The following is a 17,420-nucleotide window of genomic DNA, read 5'->3' as shown; positions in this document are numbered from 1 at the left end:
AACCTTTTTGTGTCCACGAAAGGCTAAGTTAATAATCACGCCTAGTGTCCTTTGATTTCAGTTTTCAACTACGAAACAATATTCTGTAATTATCGTTGTAAAGCACTAAGACCATCTCCAATGACACACTAAAATTTACTTTATATTTCACTCTAAAATAGAGTAATTCTATTATAGAGTTGAATTTGCTCCAATGGTTCACTCTATAAAAAAATTACTCTATAATAGAGTGAAATATAAATTAATCTTATTTTTTCACTCTATATTTAGAATAAAAAAACAAGATTACTCTATATTTCACTCTATTATAGAGTGAACCATTAGAACAAAACCAACTCTATAATAGAATTACTCTATTTTATAGTAAAATATATAATAAATTTTAGTGTCCCATCGAAGATGTCCTAAACAGTCAGTATATCAAATCTGTAGGAAGCTAGCCCAACATATTCATAAAGAGCCCTATTTTGTTTTTCATGTGCAGCATCTTCTTGTAAACAGAATTTTTTTAATTAAGAAAAAAAAAATGAGCTCAGACGATGTTTGGAAGTAAAAAAAAACATTTCGTATGAACCGGAGATAGAACACAACATCATTTTACCTTGTGCCAGAGGAAGAGAGATACATAATTGAAAGTCAAAAGAGTACAAAGTTGTGGCCACATTCTCAAAACCTAATGTCTAACTGTAAAAAACCCATTCTGAGATTCTCCAGTCGTTGATCCAACAAGTTGTGGAGAATAATATATATAGGGAAAAAAAACAAAAACTCAGTTGAATTTACCAATCTCCATTTTCTTCTTAATAGCTCGTTGTCCATGGTATATGAAGGAATCCACTATCCCTGATACAGTGAAGATACCTCCTACTATAGCACACACATTTGTTAGGAAGTGCAAGAACTCCACATGCTGCTCCTCAAATATCACCTACACAAATCAATCAAAGTTAAAATGTGTTGTAGCGAGATGAAAAAGAATCATTAGTATTATTAGTAACCAAGAAAACAGACCTTGATGGGAGACAGATCATAGTAGAAGAAAACACCAGGTGGGGATTGCATTCGACCTGCTTCCGCGTTCTGGAAATGTTCTGTCACAGAGAACTTTTGCCAAAAGCAATTGTTACAACTTTTGAAAGATTTTTAAAAAACGGGGTTTTAAACAGAGATTTGGAGATGTAGTAGCTTCCTCACTTGGTTTGACTGAATAGTTTTCCCGTGAACATCAGTGTATATGGTTGGTACCACCTGCACAATCCCACATTTCTTTATCACTCTACTCATACGCAGAAGCTAAACTCGATGGAGAATAATAAGACTTCCTCATTTGTCCACAATCCTCAATACTTAAATTTATCAGTAAAAACTAAGCTAAACATGCACAATTTAGGAACCTCACAGATACCTCTTCTAGAATGTTATCTAAAGAGTAACAATATCGTAGAGATGGGGGCAAACCTTGATGAAATATTGGTACACGCCATTCTGTTTATCCTGATTCCACTGCACACTGAGAGAGAACCAAGAGGATGTTTCAGAAAATAAGATGATTGGAAACGGAATCACAAAAGTGTTGTAACGGGTTGGGATAGAGAAAGAAGGTTTTACCCATCTAGAGGGTTGACTACACCAGGGAAAAAGTCCCCAAAGGCTAACCGGTTGACCTTGTGGCTTATCTGCGTAGAGATACAATGGAGTCAGAGACCCATTTGAATTATGAGCTTATAAAGAGAGATTGAACCAAGAATGGAAGTTCTTCTTACGTTGTAGTTGCCTTGCTGGAACATAATCATATCATGAAACTGAAAACCGGATTGATGAAAGCTTTGTCCTGGAACAAAATGAAAGTTCCCAGCGACTTTGTTGACTTCAACGAAACCATGAACATTACAACCTTCCCCTTCTTCGTCTTTCACCTTTTGCACATACCCTTCTCGTTGACACTGACATGGAAGAGTAAAAAATTATCATACATCTAGATGTGACATGTCCTATTTCTTCAAACTAAGTATCACAATCAAACACAATCTTTGTTGTCATAGAAGGTAAGTTAGTATTACCTGGTCGATTGATTCAGGGTCTGAGAGGCCCCAACCTTTCTTTCGGTAAGCTTCACGAACTTCCTCACATGAATTACAACAAGCATCATCTGTCTGTAAAGTGTTTAAGAATAGCAACCACATTATGTAAAGAGGACTAAAATGCAAAATAATATCAACACTAAAGAACTCTGTTGAAGATTTTCTACCTCTTCAGCTCCAAAACAGGAACCACAATATTTTTCATTATCCTCCAACCTTCCACCATGTTTCTGTAAAGGTTTCTCAATCTGGACAAAAACAATAACATTATGGAAATTATTTTATAAAAAAAATCATTTTCTTAAAGAGTTGATGGAGTGAGATAATCAGAGATAGCACGTGAAAAAAGAAAGGTCAATGTCATTGAAAACTAACCTTAGTATGACCAATGCCACCTTGTTTCGCCTCGATGACGTTGCCATGAGAGTCTAATCTTCTTTTAAATATATCATGCCGCTACAATACACATATCATCAACGTGCAGAATCGAAAAATCAGAAAAAACCGTACAAGTAACTGTAAAAGAACAAATCCAGACATACCACATCAAGGTGCCGCTCTCCGCTGATATCCATAGTATCAATACTAATAATCGAGCATTGAAGCGCAGGGAATGTTACATCAAACTGCACATTTGTAATTATGATAAGTCCATTTAAAGAAAACGCTTTCTCGACAGAAACTAGGAAGCAAAAAATGATATTACATTGATGCGTAGCTTCTCTCCTCTTGTCGTATCCACACGGAGATGGCTCTCCGTCACTGGGTGCATATAAAGCCCTAAAAATCAAAAAGAAAAAAAAAATCAAAACTTTTAACAAATAAGAGAAACCCACAAGGAAAGTACAAAACTTTCGAGCTTCAATCCCAGAAAATCGAACTTTTTAAACTTCTCCGAGCTAAAGAAACAGAGAGCAGAAACAGAGGGTGTTGTTGAAAGCAACTTACGAAGCTCGGAGAAGAAGAGGATAAGCATGACGACGGAAGAAACGAGGGTGATGACACCACCGGAAAGTGTACGCTTGTAGAAATCTTCATTGATTTTAGGGTAAGCGTCCAGATTCCTCAACCTGTTCATCACGCCGACTAAATTCCCCTCCTCGTATCTCTGCTCGAGCTGCTAGGGTTACGCTATTAGTTGATTCAATGGGAGAAGGAGATGATTCCACGGGTTAATCAATCAACTGACTCTCTATTGACCACCTCTAGTCGATGCGTCGTCAACGAGGATCTCTCTCTCTCTAATCTATTTTCTCCGATTTTTCCTTCTTCCAAATTAAGCAAGAGAATTACTAGACGGAGCGCTTTTACTCCGACGTCGTTTTAGGTTTGGGCTCATTATATCATTAAGGCCTGATATCTTTTTTTCTTACAACATTACTTTATTAGTTATCATTAAGGCCTGATATCTATATGAATCCAATCTAGTAATCTACATATGGATATGTGTTTCTCTCATTTTCAATGTTAACATTTCTAAAAAGATAAGTATACTATTTTTGAATAAAATTATGGTTTTTTTTTGGAATAAAATTATGATTTTTTCTGATAATATGTTTAGCCAGGCCCCTGCAAAATTTAAAACTTCAAACATTAATTGAACTAATTGAAACACCATCAATTAAAAGTTATTAAAAACAAATCTGTATAAAATAATATATTGGGAAATACCCTAGGATAACACTAAAAAAGTTTATGTAACAAATATAGACGCTAAGGATCAATATTACTAAAGTGTTTCATTAAAAAAATAAATATACACTTATACCCGTATGATTAACTAATTCAAACCTTAGAATTTAGAGTTAAGGGGTGGAGATTTGAGATTGAGATTTAAAATTTTATAAAATAAAAAATAAATATTAAAACTTTGAATATGAAAATTTTAAAAATAGTTTCAAAAAGTATTTTCGGATTACAAAAAGAAAATTCAAAAAAAAAATTCAAAAAAAAAATTATAAAAAAGTTTGAATTTGATAACATATAATCTAAAACTATATAAAAAAATTTAATTTTTTTTATATATATATATCTAGGGTAATAAGATTTTTTTACCTATTAAATAAAATATTTTGGTCATTTTCTTCCTTGTGGTCTATTTTGTGATCAAAACTTGAAAATTGTCTATGCCCTAATATATTTATGACAATGGTTTAATGTGTAAAAAATTAGAACATATATTTTTAAGGTACGAATGTAGTATATCACTCTGTCTGTTTCTTAAAAACTTTGTTAAATTTTGTGGAATGATGTGGGTATGTTTTAGTAAAGTAAAATGTGTTGATTTTTCTTTTCCAGTGAAGCTTGCTAAGAATGGGAGGAATCATCGTTAGCAGGAATGTTTTTAGAGTAACACAACCGAAAATTCTGTATAGGAATGGTTTTTACAAAAGTTAAAAATAATAATTGGGGGTTTTACAAATCTATTTTTGGTTGTTCACGTTTAATTAATGATGTTTCCAGGTTAAAACCTTTTAAAATGGTTAGCTGTGCGTTTCAAACAAAATGTGAATCATTGAATCTCTATAAACTTATACTCAATAATGATTAAAATCGTCTTAGTCTATGGTTTAGTCGTTATCAAGTATGAGTTGTACCAGAAATAAATTAGTATAATTCATATCCACTTTCTATAAAACTACTGTACATTGATTGCATTTTAAAATGATAGGGTTGTTATTGTTAATAAATAGTATAATTTATCCTAAAGGAACTACAACAAATGTTTTTCTTTTAATTTCCCGAAAGCAAAGGGAATCAAAAATTAAAATAGTATCGACAGAATGTAATCCTTTTTCTAGAAAAGCATATTCCATTGTTTAATGTTCAAAACAATTATAAAACTTGATTCAACCAACCCCTTTGATTTTAATATTCCATTTATATTATTCACAGTTGAAAGAATCTTTGTGAAAATATACCATTTAGAATCATTCGTTTATAAATTCTCTTAAACAAAACAAATACTCTTAAACAAATAATAACATATTCTTAAAAAAAACAAATAATAACATATTGTATTTATATTCATTACAATACATACACGGTCACTAGATCACCACCGTTTGAAGTTTGATTAATAATTCTAACATTGGAACTTTAAAGTGATGTAATCATCTAAATGTGTTGGGCATTCTTAACCAATAATCAGTGACCAATGATCTTTCAATAAAATTATTTAAGATTGTTTTTGCACGGCGTGACTCCGGAAACATTGCAATTTTTAATGCTTATAATTTTCCTCATTTAAAAAACGGAAATGTCCTTGATGATTCTACTATTGATATGTATATGTATTTATAATTATATTTTATATAGAGAGTTTGACCCTTCCGAGTGCCAAAGAGTTAAAATCTTGCATCATCGTACATAGAAGTATGTTTACAAGTCTTGCGAAACTTACTTATAAATGTGTAAATAATGGAATATATTGCATTTAACACCAATTGGTTCTTATAATCAACGTATCCACTTAACAAATTAACCCATTTGAATTTTGCTTCAGAATCTTCGAAAAACAAAGAAAATTTCAACTTTAGCAGTAACTAGTAGACATATATATAAGACTATTCTAATAAATTTATTTTACGAGATAGCATATTGGCATAAAGATATGATTCCATTAAAGAAAATTATATTATTATAACATATATGAGTCTGCTTGGATTTTTCTGATACGGATTAAGATAATGGTAAAGTATATGTTAAACCAGCGTGGAGCGTCGATCAAGAAACGCTTATAGATAGACCGTCCGATGGATCCTGTTGAAAACATCAAACCCACGCTTGTCTATTAGTATTCTACTATATAAAAGGGACTAAATTCAAAGCTTTTGGGACTATCCACCTCAGCCAAAATATTCTTATCCAAAAAGAATTATAAATATATGTTTCTTAAAAGATAATTAACTAACATACGACTTTTGATATTTCTAAAAATTTCAAATTTGTAACTGCTAATTTATTAATAGAATCATAAATCTATATTGAATTATGTTCTATTTTTAATCGTTAGACTTTAAGGGTAAATAAATGATTAATTTATAATATATATAGTTTATAACTTAATATTGTAGTTATAAATAAAGAGAAAATAACCAGGAAGGGTGAAGACGCTCATGTAAAATTATGTAATTAAAATGGTAAAATGGTGCATATGATGAGGTGAATCTAAGAAAATTTGTTGTACAAATTATGGTGCTTTCTTCGTCTACTATAATGATTTAAAATAAAATATATATTCACATAAATAAGTCAATATTTGTTTTTTTTTTTGGTAAGATGTTATGATTATCATTTTCTGAAAGGTTACACTGTTGTTTTTAAACAACTTATTACAGAAAGGAAACAAAAACAACCAACAACAACTCAAGGTAAAAAAAGCCTTAAGGAAGTCTTATACAAGAAAGATAAAAAGAAGTAGAGAAGAGGAGAAAGAAGAACGTGCCGGGTAAGAGAAGAGACGGTCACGCATCATACGGTCGAGAGAGGCAAGGATGACTGATGAAGGTGAGGAGACAGCTGTGAACACACGAGCATTACGCTCTTTCCACAACAGGTAGATGGCTGACTGAAAGTAGAGCTTGATGACTGGAGTAGCATGCGCATCTGCGTTGACGCGAGGTTGATTGATCCAGGTTGCAACAGAGTGTAGATCAGCCGGAGGAGAAATCCAAACTTCATCAGCAAAAGGCTCCCATATCAAGCGAGAGAAAGAGCATTCAAAGAAGAGATGATGGTGAGTCTCTATTTCCAGATTACAAAGAACGCACGTTCCTGAGACATTTAACCCCCAACGCCTCAAGCGATCCTTGGTTGGCAGTCTTCTCCGCAAAGCCAGCCATGATATAAACGCATTACGTGGAATATGTTCCTTGAACCAAATAGTCTTGTGCCAATATTTATTGTTGATAGTGTTTATATTCTTTTCTGACATTAGTATCCATATTTTTTAGTAAGCTGATCCAAAGAGATTAGTTTGTGGAGCTAACCAAACAAAGATTATAGTGTTTACTTTGGAAAAAGTAATAGGTTGAATGATAGTTGGCGTACATACTTTTTCACATGGAAATCTGCACATATATTAAAATTGTAAGATTTGAATCATAGGGAAAATATAGTGTATATGACTGAAGTTGGACCATTCCGAAACTAAAGATGGCTAAAATTCTTATTTGTCAAAATGCATAGATGTGAATCTTATATGAATAGAGTTCTCCATTGCTTATAGCAGTGTAATAAACTCCGTGTGTAAAGGAGAAAAAATGTTATATAAGTGAAAACAAAAATTATGATTTTTTTCTTGTGTCTATAGGCTCTTCGCAATTTGAAGAAGAAAGAACATATTGTGTGAAAATCTTTGGCTCGGTCAAATTTTATTCAGTTGTTTATAAAACTATTGTTATCTAATTCATGTAATTTTCCAGTGTTGATTTAAAAGCCCAAAAAACCCATATATACTGACTTTTTGATATTTTTTTCTGTGATTTGAATTTAAATAGAGATAAAACTTTCGATAAGTTATGTAAACTCAGAACAAGTATTTAGCTTTAGAAAGCATTTACATGTTTCAAACTTATAATATATACATATATAATGTTTAAAATTATGCATATAAAACCTGTGTAAAATGTGCCTGAATATATTTCTCTTCTTTAATGTGTTAATCGTACTATATATAATATTATTTTAAAATTTCAAAAAGTTTATGTCATATACAAAAAACAATCAATAAAAAATATAATTCTCCATCTACAACAAGAGAAATGAAAAAATTATAAACATATAAATTTAAATTAAGAAAAACTAATATTGGAAAAATAAGAAGTTAATGTAAAAAAAAAAACCGACAAATAATATTATAAATAAAATAAATTTATAAGACACAATCCGCGCGAAGCGCGGAAAAAATCTCTAGTAGCCGATAAAAATAGCATTAAAAGACGGCAAAGTAGGTCCCATACGCCGGTAGCTCCGTCGTCCCTTTCCTTATTTAAACTCTTCCCCTTGTAGTCACACTCTCAAAACTCGAAGCAGACATAAACAGAAACAAAGTGAAAGACACAAAGAGAGAAACTGAAACAGACCAAAGGTCATAAACAAAGATGGACGTGTTTGATGGACTTCCAGATGCGATCATCGTCGATGTCTTGAACAAAGTTGGTGACGTCAGAACCTTACTTCGTTGTAGTTCCCTCTCAAAACGATTTAACTCGCTCGTCCCTCAGTCCGAGTCACTCATCCTCCGACTCGACCAGGTCGGCACAACCGAGTCACAACCCGATTCTCCCGTCAGCAACATTTTCACTTCCGTATTGAAGTCCTTTCACGGTTTGTGTTCTTTATTCTCTAAACCGGCTAAACCGATTCCAATCAAGAATCTTTCTCCGAACATCCCTTCCAAGATTCTCTCCCCGTTTGACCGGGTCAAGAATCTCGAAGTCGAGCTTCCCGGCGGCGATGCAAGCCTCGAGAAAGGCGCCGCCGTCAAGTGGAAAGCAGAGCACGGTGAAACTCTCGAAACATTAGTAGTCGTCGCGTTTCGTTCCGCCTCCACCGAGTCTTCTCCGGCGTCTGCTTCTTCCGACGGCGAGTCAGACGCCGAGTTCGTGACGGGGCTGAAAACGCGCGTGATGTGGACGATAAGCGCTTTGATGGCTGCGTCGACTCGTCATTTCTTGATGAGCCAAGTCGTGAAGGAGCACGAAGAGATGGAGAGTTTGGTGATACGCGACAGAGGAGGAGAAGGGACGTTGGTGATGGGAACGGAGGGGCTGAGAGAGTTTCGAAAGATGGAGGCGGCGCGTGGGGGAGCAGCAGTTGACGAGCGCGTGGAGAAAAATAGAAGTGTGGTCCCGAGCGTGAGGATGAGCATGAGACACGCGCCATCGCTGAAGCTTAAGAGTGGTATATGTTTAGAATCCGCGACGCTTGTGATCGTAAGGCCGAGTGAGGGATATTCTGATGACGGAGATGATGAGCTGGCGACGGAGGCTTTCGCCGGGAATTGTATGTACGGTGAAGCGGTCGTGGCTTTGTTAAAGTGTAAGAAGAATGCTTTAGAAATGAACTCTTTTTGAGCTTTTTGTTGGGCCTTTTAATAGGTCTTGTGGGGGCTTTCTACGTTTTTTCCATTTGTTAGAAATGTTTTTCTTGTACGTGTGTGCATGTGCTCATTTTTTGTATATAGCGTACAAAGTTGGCTTCACTTGACTTAGCGACTTAGCGTACGATCTAGCTCAACGATGCGTATACAGATTTTGATTCTCTCGTCACCAAAAAGGATACAATAATATGGCATGAATCCTGCCTATAAACGTCAGAGATACACTAACGACGTCTTTTCATTAACTGAGTATTTGTTATAGAATGTAGAAGTCATTAACAAGACTGAAAAGGGCAATTCATTCGTGTTGATGCGTCTATTCCTCAAATCTTCAACAACAACTTCTTTTTAATTTTATGACATATCAGACAAGTGCCATGTGGTGCTATATTCTTTAGTTTTGTTATTTGATGTAGAATGATGAATCTCTAGATCTGTACGTGTTACAATTCTTCATTAATGTAAGGGGTAGTTTGCTAAATACAAAATTTGGAGATCTATTTGCACATGAGTTGGTGGCAAGATTCAATCTCTTAAACATGTCACATGTGGAATCTTGATTAAATAAATTGAATGTTACGTGATTTAATCATACGCTATTTACATGATATCGTGGCCCTGTTCGTTTGCTCAGTCAACTGATCCATCTGGGTGAAGGTGAATTTTGGTGTACGTTTAGTGTGAATTATGGGTACATCCAGATGGATCAGTTGGATGAGTTTTGAAAACTCAGCTGAACTTTAAAAAAAAAACGGGCTGAGTCTTCACCATGCATCCAGCTGCAGCTGATTCAGTCAAAAATGGTTAATGACAAAAATAACCCTGCTACACATAACCCTAAAATTTTTGAGCTTTCACTCTCATCTCTCACGTACTCTCTCTTGGCGGCGAACTCTCTGATCTCCTCCGACCTCTCTCCGGCGAACTCTCTGATCTCCTCCGACCTCTCTCCGGCTCTCTCATGGCGACCTCTCCGATCTCTCTCTCCGGTGACCTCTCTCTCCGGTGAACTCTCTCCAGCTATCTCTCTCAGACGCTCTCTCTCTCTCTCTCTCCGGATCTCTCTTTCTCAGTCTCTCTCTCCGGCTCTCTCTCTCTCAGGGTCTCTCTCCGGCTCTCTCTCTCTCAGGCGCTCTCTCTCTCTCTCTCAGGCGCTCTCTCTCTCCAGTGACCTCTCTCTCTCAGGCTCTCTCTCTCTCAGGCGCTTTCTCTCTCTCAGGCTCTCTCTCTCAGGCTCCGGCGACCTCTCTCTCTCAGTCTCTCTCTACGGCTCTCTCTCTCTCTCTCTCTCAGGCGTGCTCTCTCTCTCTCCCGCAACCTCTCTATCAGGCTCTCTCTCTCTCAGGTAAGAGTTTCTAGGATCTCTGTAATCTATATCCTATAAGTTATGTTGTGGGTTTTGTTTGCATCTGTAGATTGTTCATAAATTGTTCTTCTTTGGTTGCATCTCTGTCATGCTGGTAGCTGTGTTCATGTAATATTTTTGCAATGTGTATTCTGGTAAATGGGTTTATGTTTACAGTCTGAGTAGTCTCTGTGTTTGTTCTCAATTGCTTACTCTTATGTTTACAGTTTACTTGGAAGCTAGTTGCAGAAACCTTTGAAGAGAAACAATGACATCCATCCCTGGAACTGATGTGAGTATCTTCCCCTCTAATCTCTTATTTCATCTCAGTTTTGTCAAATGCTTTTCTTATTTTCTTGAATCTTTAAATAAGAATATTACATGGAGTGACGAACAAACACGCTTCTTTCTTCAACTAAGACTTGATGAGAATCTGAAAGGAAACATAAGAAAACAGATGGTTAATGAGGCTGGGAGACAGGCAATAGTGGATAAGTTCTATGAGGCATTTGGTATAAAAATTCCATGGAGAAAATTTGGGATAAAGTACAATACTTGCAAGAAGCAGTATGAGTCTTTTAAGAAGTTGACTCGGAACAGAACGGGGCTTGGTTTTGATTCAACCGGATTCATCAACATGAGTGAGGACTGGTGGAATGAACGATGCAAGGTACAAGTTCTATGATCCTTTTATTCTAAGTTCTGATTTTTCTATTGTAACTTGCCTGGTAAAACTAGATATCAAATGTTAGAACTCTTTAGATTTATAGGAGAGATCGATTTTCTATTCTAGAGCAAGACTGGAACACAGGGAATATTGTGTCTTTGTTACTGTCCTTAGTTGAAACTAGCTCATAGTTCTGTCTCTGTTACTGTCCTTGGTTGAAACAAGCTCATAGTTCTGTCTTTGTTACTGTCTCTGTTTCCTGGCCATTTTAAAATTCAAATAACTTGTATTGTTGTATCTTGTATCTCTATGAAAATACAATGTTCTCACTTTGAATTTTGTTCTTGTTTCAGGAGTGGCCAGGTGCTAGAAAATTTAAAGACAAGCCGGTAGCAAATATGGATTTGATGGAGAAGGTATTTGGGACAGTTTATATTAGTGGAGGTGAAGGTTGGTCTGCTCAGCAAGGTGAAGATGTTTTAGACACAAAGCACTCAGAACATGATGATGAGATTGATGGTGAAGATGATGCTGAGTCAAGGCGTGATATTCCTACTGAAGAAGCTGTTGGATCAAAGAATGTTGGCCCCTCTTCTTCTAGGTCAAAGGTTAATAAGAAAAGATCAAGGGCTGTACAAGCAGGACAAGCTGTGGCTGATGTGATTAGGGAGAGTGTTGAGTCTAGAGACAAGATTCTTTCCCACAAGAATCATCTGATAGAGAACCATCCTGAGTTTAGTTGCAGTGAACTGCGAGCTATGGAGGTTCTTCACTCTCTGCCTGCTATAAGGATGTGGTCTCCTCTATACAAGGCCTCCATTAACCACGTCAAACAAGATGCTGCAAATCGTCAGACCTTCTTGTTCTATGGAGATGATGAGAACAGGGTTCTCTACTTGGAATATGCAACTGGAGAAAGCAGAGATGCATGAGGAGGAGCTGTTTACGTTTATGTCTTTGTTTTAGTATAGTATGAACTCTAGAATGAATCTTGTTGTAATGACTATGTTTATGACAATATTAATATGAGTTTCACTCTGCTGAAATGTGTGTTTATATTTATTTTGAATTTACAGAAACTCTAGTGGATAAGCAGTTCCTTCAAGCAGCTCTTACACTTCTAGCTTAAAGTCTCCAAGATACGAAATGATGAATAGTAAGGTATGAGTTATATAGCGAGTTTTTGTCACTGTCTTAAGCTTCTTAAGTTTTGGTCCGTGAGTAAACTTGTGGAGTTTTGTTTCAGTTGGTGATTAATAGGACTTTGCCTCTTCCTAATTGTCACTGTCATAATTGCAACCATTCCCTTTTTTGCCTCTTGTTATTTCTTAAGCAAGATAGATTCTTATCTTGATAAACTTTACTGATGGTTGTATGTTTTATGTGGTTTCAGGACACGTTTAGGTTCTTAGTTGAAGATGACGACATGGATTTGATACTAGATGAGGAGAAACACATGTTTGCTCTTTTAGAAGAAACGTATGGAGTGGCAGAAACAAATACTAACAAACAGTTAGTGAGGACAAACCGAGGTGGAGGTTGGCGTCGAGTGCAACGTTTCATGAACGATTCCGAGGTACAGTGCTATGAGATTCTTCGCATGAACCAAGCAACGTTTAATAGCTTATGTAAGATACTATCAGAGAAGTATCAGCTAGAAGAGACTTGCCATGTTTACTTAGAGGAGAGTGTAGCAATGTTTTTAGAGATGGTTGGACAAGATTTATCCGTACGGGCTTTAGCTGAGAGATACCAACATTCATCTGACACAGTGAATAGGAAGATAGATGAGGTTTTAAGTTCTTTGTTGAAACTTGCAGCAGACATTGTGAAACCTGAAAGGGATGAGTTTGCAAGTGCTAGTCCTATTCTAGTAGATGATCCGCGATATTATCCTTTTTTTAAGGATTGCATAGGTGCTTTAGATGGAACTCATGTGCCGGTTCGTCCTCCTTCTGAGAATGCCGATCCATTCAGAGGTAGAAAAGGAGAACCAACTATGAATGTCTTAGCTATATGTAATTTCAGCATGAAATTCATATATGCTTATGTTGGGGTTCCTGGGAGAGCACATGATACAAAAGTGTTGACATATTGTGCTAAGGAAGAAGCTTCTTTTCCTCATCCTCCAGTTGGAAAGTATTATCTAGTAGACTCTGGATACCCAACTAGAACTGGTTATTTAGGACCTCACCGTAGAACTAGATATCACCTGGATCAGTTTGTTAGAGGAGGACCACCGACAAACAGCAGAGAGTTATTCAACCGAAAACATTCTGGCTTGCGTTCGGTAATTGAGAGAACATTTGGAATATGGAAGGCTAAGTGGAGGATTCTTGACAGGAAGCACCCTAAGTATGAGCTGAATAAATGGGTGAAGATTGTGACAGCAACAATGGCTCTCCACAATTTTATAAGAGATTCAAACCATGAGGATTGTGATTTTTCACATTGGGAAAGAGTGGAAGAATATGAACATCATGGGGATGAAGATGATCATGTTGCATACGTACCAGCTGGAGATAGAGTCATGGAAGCTATGCGAGATTCCATTACTGAAGAGATGGCGAGAGGACGTCGACTTCCATACTAGATGTAAGTTGTTTGATAAGTAATTATTTGATGGTGTCTTTTGAAGCTCTCTCTCTTTGGGCTTTGTAATGTGAATTGATGATCCCTTTGTGGCAAATGCTTATTCTCGTTTTTTTACTTCTTCTTTGTGACTAGAAGCAAGCTGTGAAGAAGGATTTGTTTCAGTTGTTTGCTGAGAAAGTTAGAGACCACAAGGGGTTGGAATCAAGATGGGCTGTTATGGAGCTTACGTGTGGGTTTGTAATTTTGTTTCCCTCTTCTTTCTATTCACTTCTAGTATGAGTTTGTAGTTTTGTTTCCTTTGGACCAATTGATAATGCAAACTCATTATCCTTTTATGTTTTTATTTACCATGATCTATTTAAAGTTTTTGAGACTATCTTATCTTTATTTATTTTTGAAATTGGTTTTGAGTTATCAATATATCAAAACTATTGTTGGATTTTAGTGTGTTAAAATTTATCATATATCAAACAATTGTTAGACTTTTATTTAAATATTTTAATCAAATTTGCAAAATTATAGTCATTATTTATAATTTCATTGTCTTATTTTCATTAAAATAAATTTATGAATTTTAAAACAAGAATTTTAAAATTATTTTTTGTAATTGTAATTTAGATAAGATATTAAAATTAACAGGATTAATATAAATAATAATCATGATTTAAGAGTAAGATATAGATAAATTAAATACATGTCCATTTTAGTCATTTTGTCATCAACTGCATTTGGATGCAAATGTAAGTTCAAAAAAAATGAACAAACGAACGCAGCTGCATCCGGATGCTTCATCTAGATGCACTTTCCAAATGTACAAACGAACAACACCCAGGTAGAGCATCTGACTGATCCATCTGACTGATCCATCTGGATGCACCTTCCAGATGTACAAACGAACAGGGCCCGTGTTATTTTTATCCGATGACATACTGATTTGCGATTTTGCTATGCAAATAAATACCTACTCTTAAGAATGATGAATACTTTACACATTAGATAGGAGGGTTTTCAACCCTGTTTTAAAGAGAAAAATATATACAAGTGTCACTTATTGAAACATTTTATTCTGTAAATATTCATTTGTATTCTAAAACCAACCTAACATTGGCATTTTAACTATTCTTTAGACGTTTTAAAAACATACATTTTCAGCCGCTAAAACAACATCGCCTTCTTCTTTTTTAAGTTATGACCAGTGGACGAGTTTGGGAGAATATTGGTCTTAGATTACTTTTAGGCATAAAGAATCTCACAATAATTGATCTTATTATCATTAGGAACACCTATTTTAATCTAGTAATCATTGTTGTAGCCACTAAGGGGCATCATGACCAAAGGACATTGTTGATTAGCCACTGGCACTAATTTAATCACGTTATTCTAAATTTCAAAACCAAGCATATAAACATGGGGTTTTTAAGAGAAAATATCTGGTTCATACACGTTACATGATTAGTTGATTACCAATAAACTTTTTTTCTTTGAACCAATATAGTATTTACATAACATCTTTTATAATTAAGATTTGTTAGTGCGGAGATTAGCTCAACTATTACCCATAGGTATGAATGATGACTAAACCCAACACATTCTTTTAAATGACCATGATTCAAGTTATTTCAATACATGTTAATTGATTTATCCTGTTAGTTGAAAGACCATGATTCGAGTTATTTCACCATAATGGTTGGCAAACAATAAACACCTTTAAATAGCAAGAACGTATTTTTTTTCATAGATCCCAATGATTAGTGTAGATTTCACCTTAGGATTCTTTGATTTTTTTTTAATAAAAAAAATTACGAGTACGTTAAAATTTTGGTTGATAGAAAAGCATGTGAGACTATCATTCAACTATGATACTTTTATTCATAGTTGATATGCTACCAACCAAAAACTACAAAAATGATTACGAACTTACTTTTAACAATTTTGATTAAAATAAGAAAAAACAATTTGCAATGGCAGAAAGCTAGAAGTTGCCAAAAGGCTAAAAATAAACAAAACCTAAAGAGAAAGAGGAAGAGAAAAGCAACATTTTAAACCAAAAGAAAACACACATTATCAAAAGCTAAAGCATCCTCTTCAAGGTCGTTCCTATATATCTAATAAGAAGTAAACAATAAGAAGAGAAAATCAAGTTGAAACACACAAAGAAAGAGATGATCAGAGGAGGAGGAGGAAAGTCTTCAGGTTACTCTGCAGATCTCATGGTGTGTTTCCCATCAAGAACACACTTGTCTTTACCTTCTAAATCCATTTGCAGCCCTTCTCACTCTCTAAGCCGCCGTCAAACCGCTCCTCAACACCGCCGCAGCTTCAGTAAGCTCTCCGGAAGCGGCGGCGTCCGCCAGAGTCGCGGAAGGGAGATGGTGGAAGAACCCACGTCGCCGAAAGTCACGTGTGCCGGTCAGATCAAAGTGCGGCCGAGCAAACGCGGAGGAGAAGGAGGGAAGAACTGGCAGTCGCTGATGGCGGAGATAGAGAAGATACATAGAAGCAAGTCGGAGAGCAAGTTCTTGGGGATCAAGAAAGATGTCATGGGGTTCTTGACTTGTCTCCGTGACTTTGATTTCCGGTGTTTCGGTGCGTTTCCTCCGGTAGATGCAATCTCCGACCAAGAAGACGAGGACGAAGAGGAAGAAGAAGACGATGAAGATGAAGATGGAGGTCCAGCGATGAGGACATATTCAGGGACAGTTTTCTCAAACTGGTTGACGTTCCTACACGAAAAGCAAAACAATGAAGAGTGTACCGAAGCGGTTTCGGACAACGTGGAAACTGCGGTTCCGCCGCCAAACGCGTTGTTGCTGATGCGGTGCAGATCTGCGCCGGTTAAGAACTGGTTAGAGACAGAAGAGGAGAAGAAAATAGAATGTGAAGACGCTAGAAAACAGAGCGGAGAAGGTGAGAAGGAGACAGTGAGCAAGAAGAAGGATCTGAGATCGTTGATGGAGGAGGAAGAGGAGGAGAATGTGAATAGGGTGGTGACAGTAGCGAATCCAAACTAATTTCTGACTGGGTGCACATTATGTAAATTTACCAATGACAATATGTGTATATATGAAATTAGGCCGAGGAAAACACTATTTTTTGAAAATATTATGGGTGCATGTGCACCCCCTCTCTCCTTACTAGCTTCGCCCCTGGGTGGTGATGGACTACGACACAAACTATTACAAACTCTCTTCAGACATAGCCAAGGAAACTTGGGTTGTAGGTGGAATTCAAGATTCTCTGTTTCGAAGTCGAAGCTGGAATAAATGATCTTTGTTCTTCGATCATTGTTAATCCCTTTGTAAAACTAATACCTTTTTTTTTTACTTTCTTGTGAGTTAAGTTATAAGTAAAAGCTTTTCTTATAATAATAAAACATCCATGTGAATAAATTTGTGACTATCTCCATAAAATGTTTATATAATGGTCCCACCACCTATGGTAAATGAGTTTTTCACGCATGTTCACTCGGTACGTGGATCCCATTCCATATAACGGATGGTGTTTTAACTTTTCGAAAGCTTGAAATTATTGTTTACTGACTTTACAGTCATCTTATGACTTTTTCGGTATTTTGGCTTCACTCATACAATATTGCAAATCATTTTCCGATGTGTCACTTGTCATTCC

At 35.9% G+C, this 17,420-nt stretch overlaps 3 protein-coding genes across 10 annotated transcripts; 2 read left to right on the top strand and 1 right to left on the bottom strand.

Moving 5' to 3' along the window:
* Positions 1–540: 540 nt before the first annotated feature.
* LOC103869070 (endoplasmic reticulum-Golgi intermediate compartment protein 3) lies at positions 541–10,489 on the bottom strand. The gene is made up of 13 exons (XM_033281158.1): positions 10,431–10,489; positions 3,030–3,322; positions 2,788–2,861; positions 2,624–2,707; positions 2,457–2,537; positions 2,249–2,329; positions 2,061–2,153; positions 1,764–1,943; positions 1,609–1,676; positions 1,459–1,510; positions 1,195–1,248; positions 1,012–1,104; positions 541–928 (listed from the first exon to the last, which is right to left on the bottom strand). Exons 2-13 carry the CDS (start codon positions 3,157–3,159, stop codon positions 770–772), a joined length of 1,149 nt encoding a protein of 382 aa, XP_033137049.1. The 5' UTR covers positions 3,160–3,322; positions 10,431–10,489; the 3' UTR covers positions 541–769.
* Positions 3,339–9,301, top strand: LOC103869069 (F-box protein At1g22220-like). Its single transcript, XM_033281170.1, has 2 exons — positions 3,339–5,880; positions 7,999–9,301. Exon 2 carries the CDS (start codon positions 8,186–8,188, stop codon positions 9,158–9,160), a length of 975 nt encoding a protein of 324 aa, XP_033137061.1. The 5' UTR covers positions 3,339–5,880; positions 7,999–8,185; the 3' UTR covers positions 9,161–9,301.
* LOC108871894 (putative nuclease HARBI1) lies at positions 10,414–17,182 on the top strand. Of its 8 annotated transcripts, XR_004451840.1 has the most exons (5): positions 10,473–10,531; positions 10,759–10,823; positions 10,905–11,201; positions 11,552–12,359; positions 12,592–14,174. XR_004451840.1 is itself a non-coding variant. In XM_033281148.1 (4 exons), exons 3-4 carry the CDS (start codon positions 12,345–12,347, stop codon positions 13,789–13,791), a joined length of 1,215 nt encoding a protein of 404 aa, XP_033137039.1. In that variant the 5' UTR covers positions 10,414–10,531; positions 10,759–10,823; positions 12,275–12,344; the 3' UTR covers positions 13,792–14,176. The 8 variants fall into 8 exon arrangements, 5 of the variants coding, with proteins under 5 accessions (XP_033137039.1, XP_033137037.1, XP_033137041.1 ...); XM_033281148.1 differs by lacking the exon at positions 10,905–11,201 and having other exon boundaries at positions 10,414–10,531; positions 12,275–12,359; positions 12,592–14,176; XR_004451839.1 differs by having other exon boundaries at positions 10,496–10,531; positions 10,759–11,201.
* The last annotated feature ends 238 nt before the right edge of the window (positions 17,183–17,420 follow it).

This window comes from Brassica rapa, chromosome A09, assembly GCF_000309985.2.
Source record: "Brassica rapa cultivar Chiifu-401-42 chromosome A09, CAAS_Brap_v3.01, whole genome shotgun sequence".
NCBI lineage: Eukaryota > Viridiplantae > Streptophyta > Magnoliopsida > Brassicales > Brassicaceae > Brassica > Brassica rapa.
The sequence above is the reverse complement of the archived record's forward strand: the minus strand, read 5'-3'. Positions and strand labels throughout refer to the sequence as shown.

Bases quoted from the DNA above. Each gene is read 5' to 3' on its own strand.
- LOC103869070 (XM_033281158.1), bottom strand. From the start codon at position 3,159: ATGAACAGGTTGAGGAATCTGGACGCTTACCCTAAAATCAATGAAGAT. The intron at 1,944-2,060 runs GTAATACTAACT...CTTCCATGTCAG, and splicing joins ACCCTGAATCAATCGACCAG to TGTCAACGAGAAGGGTATGT. The intron at 929-1,011 runs GTCTGTTTTCTT...TGATTTGTGTAG, and splicing joins ATGATCTGTCTCCCATCAAG to GTGATATTTGAGGAGCAGCA.
- LOC103869069 (XM_033281170.1), top strand. From the start codon at position 8,186: ATGGACGTGTTTGATGGACTTCCAGATGCGATCATCGTCGATGTCTTG.
- LOC108871894 (XM_033281146.1), top strand. From the start codon at position 12,565: ATGGTTGTATGTTTTATGTGGTTTCAGGACACGTTTAGGTTCTTAGTT.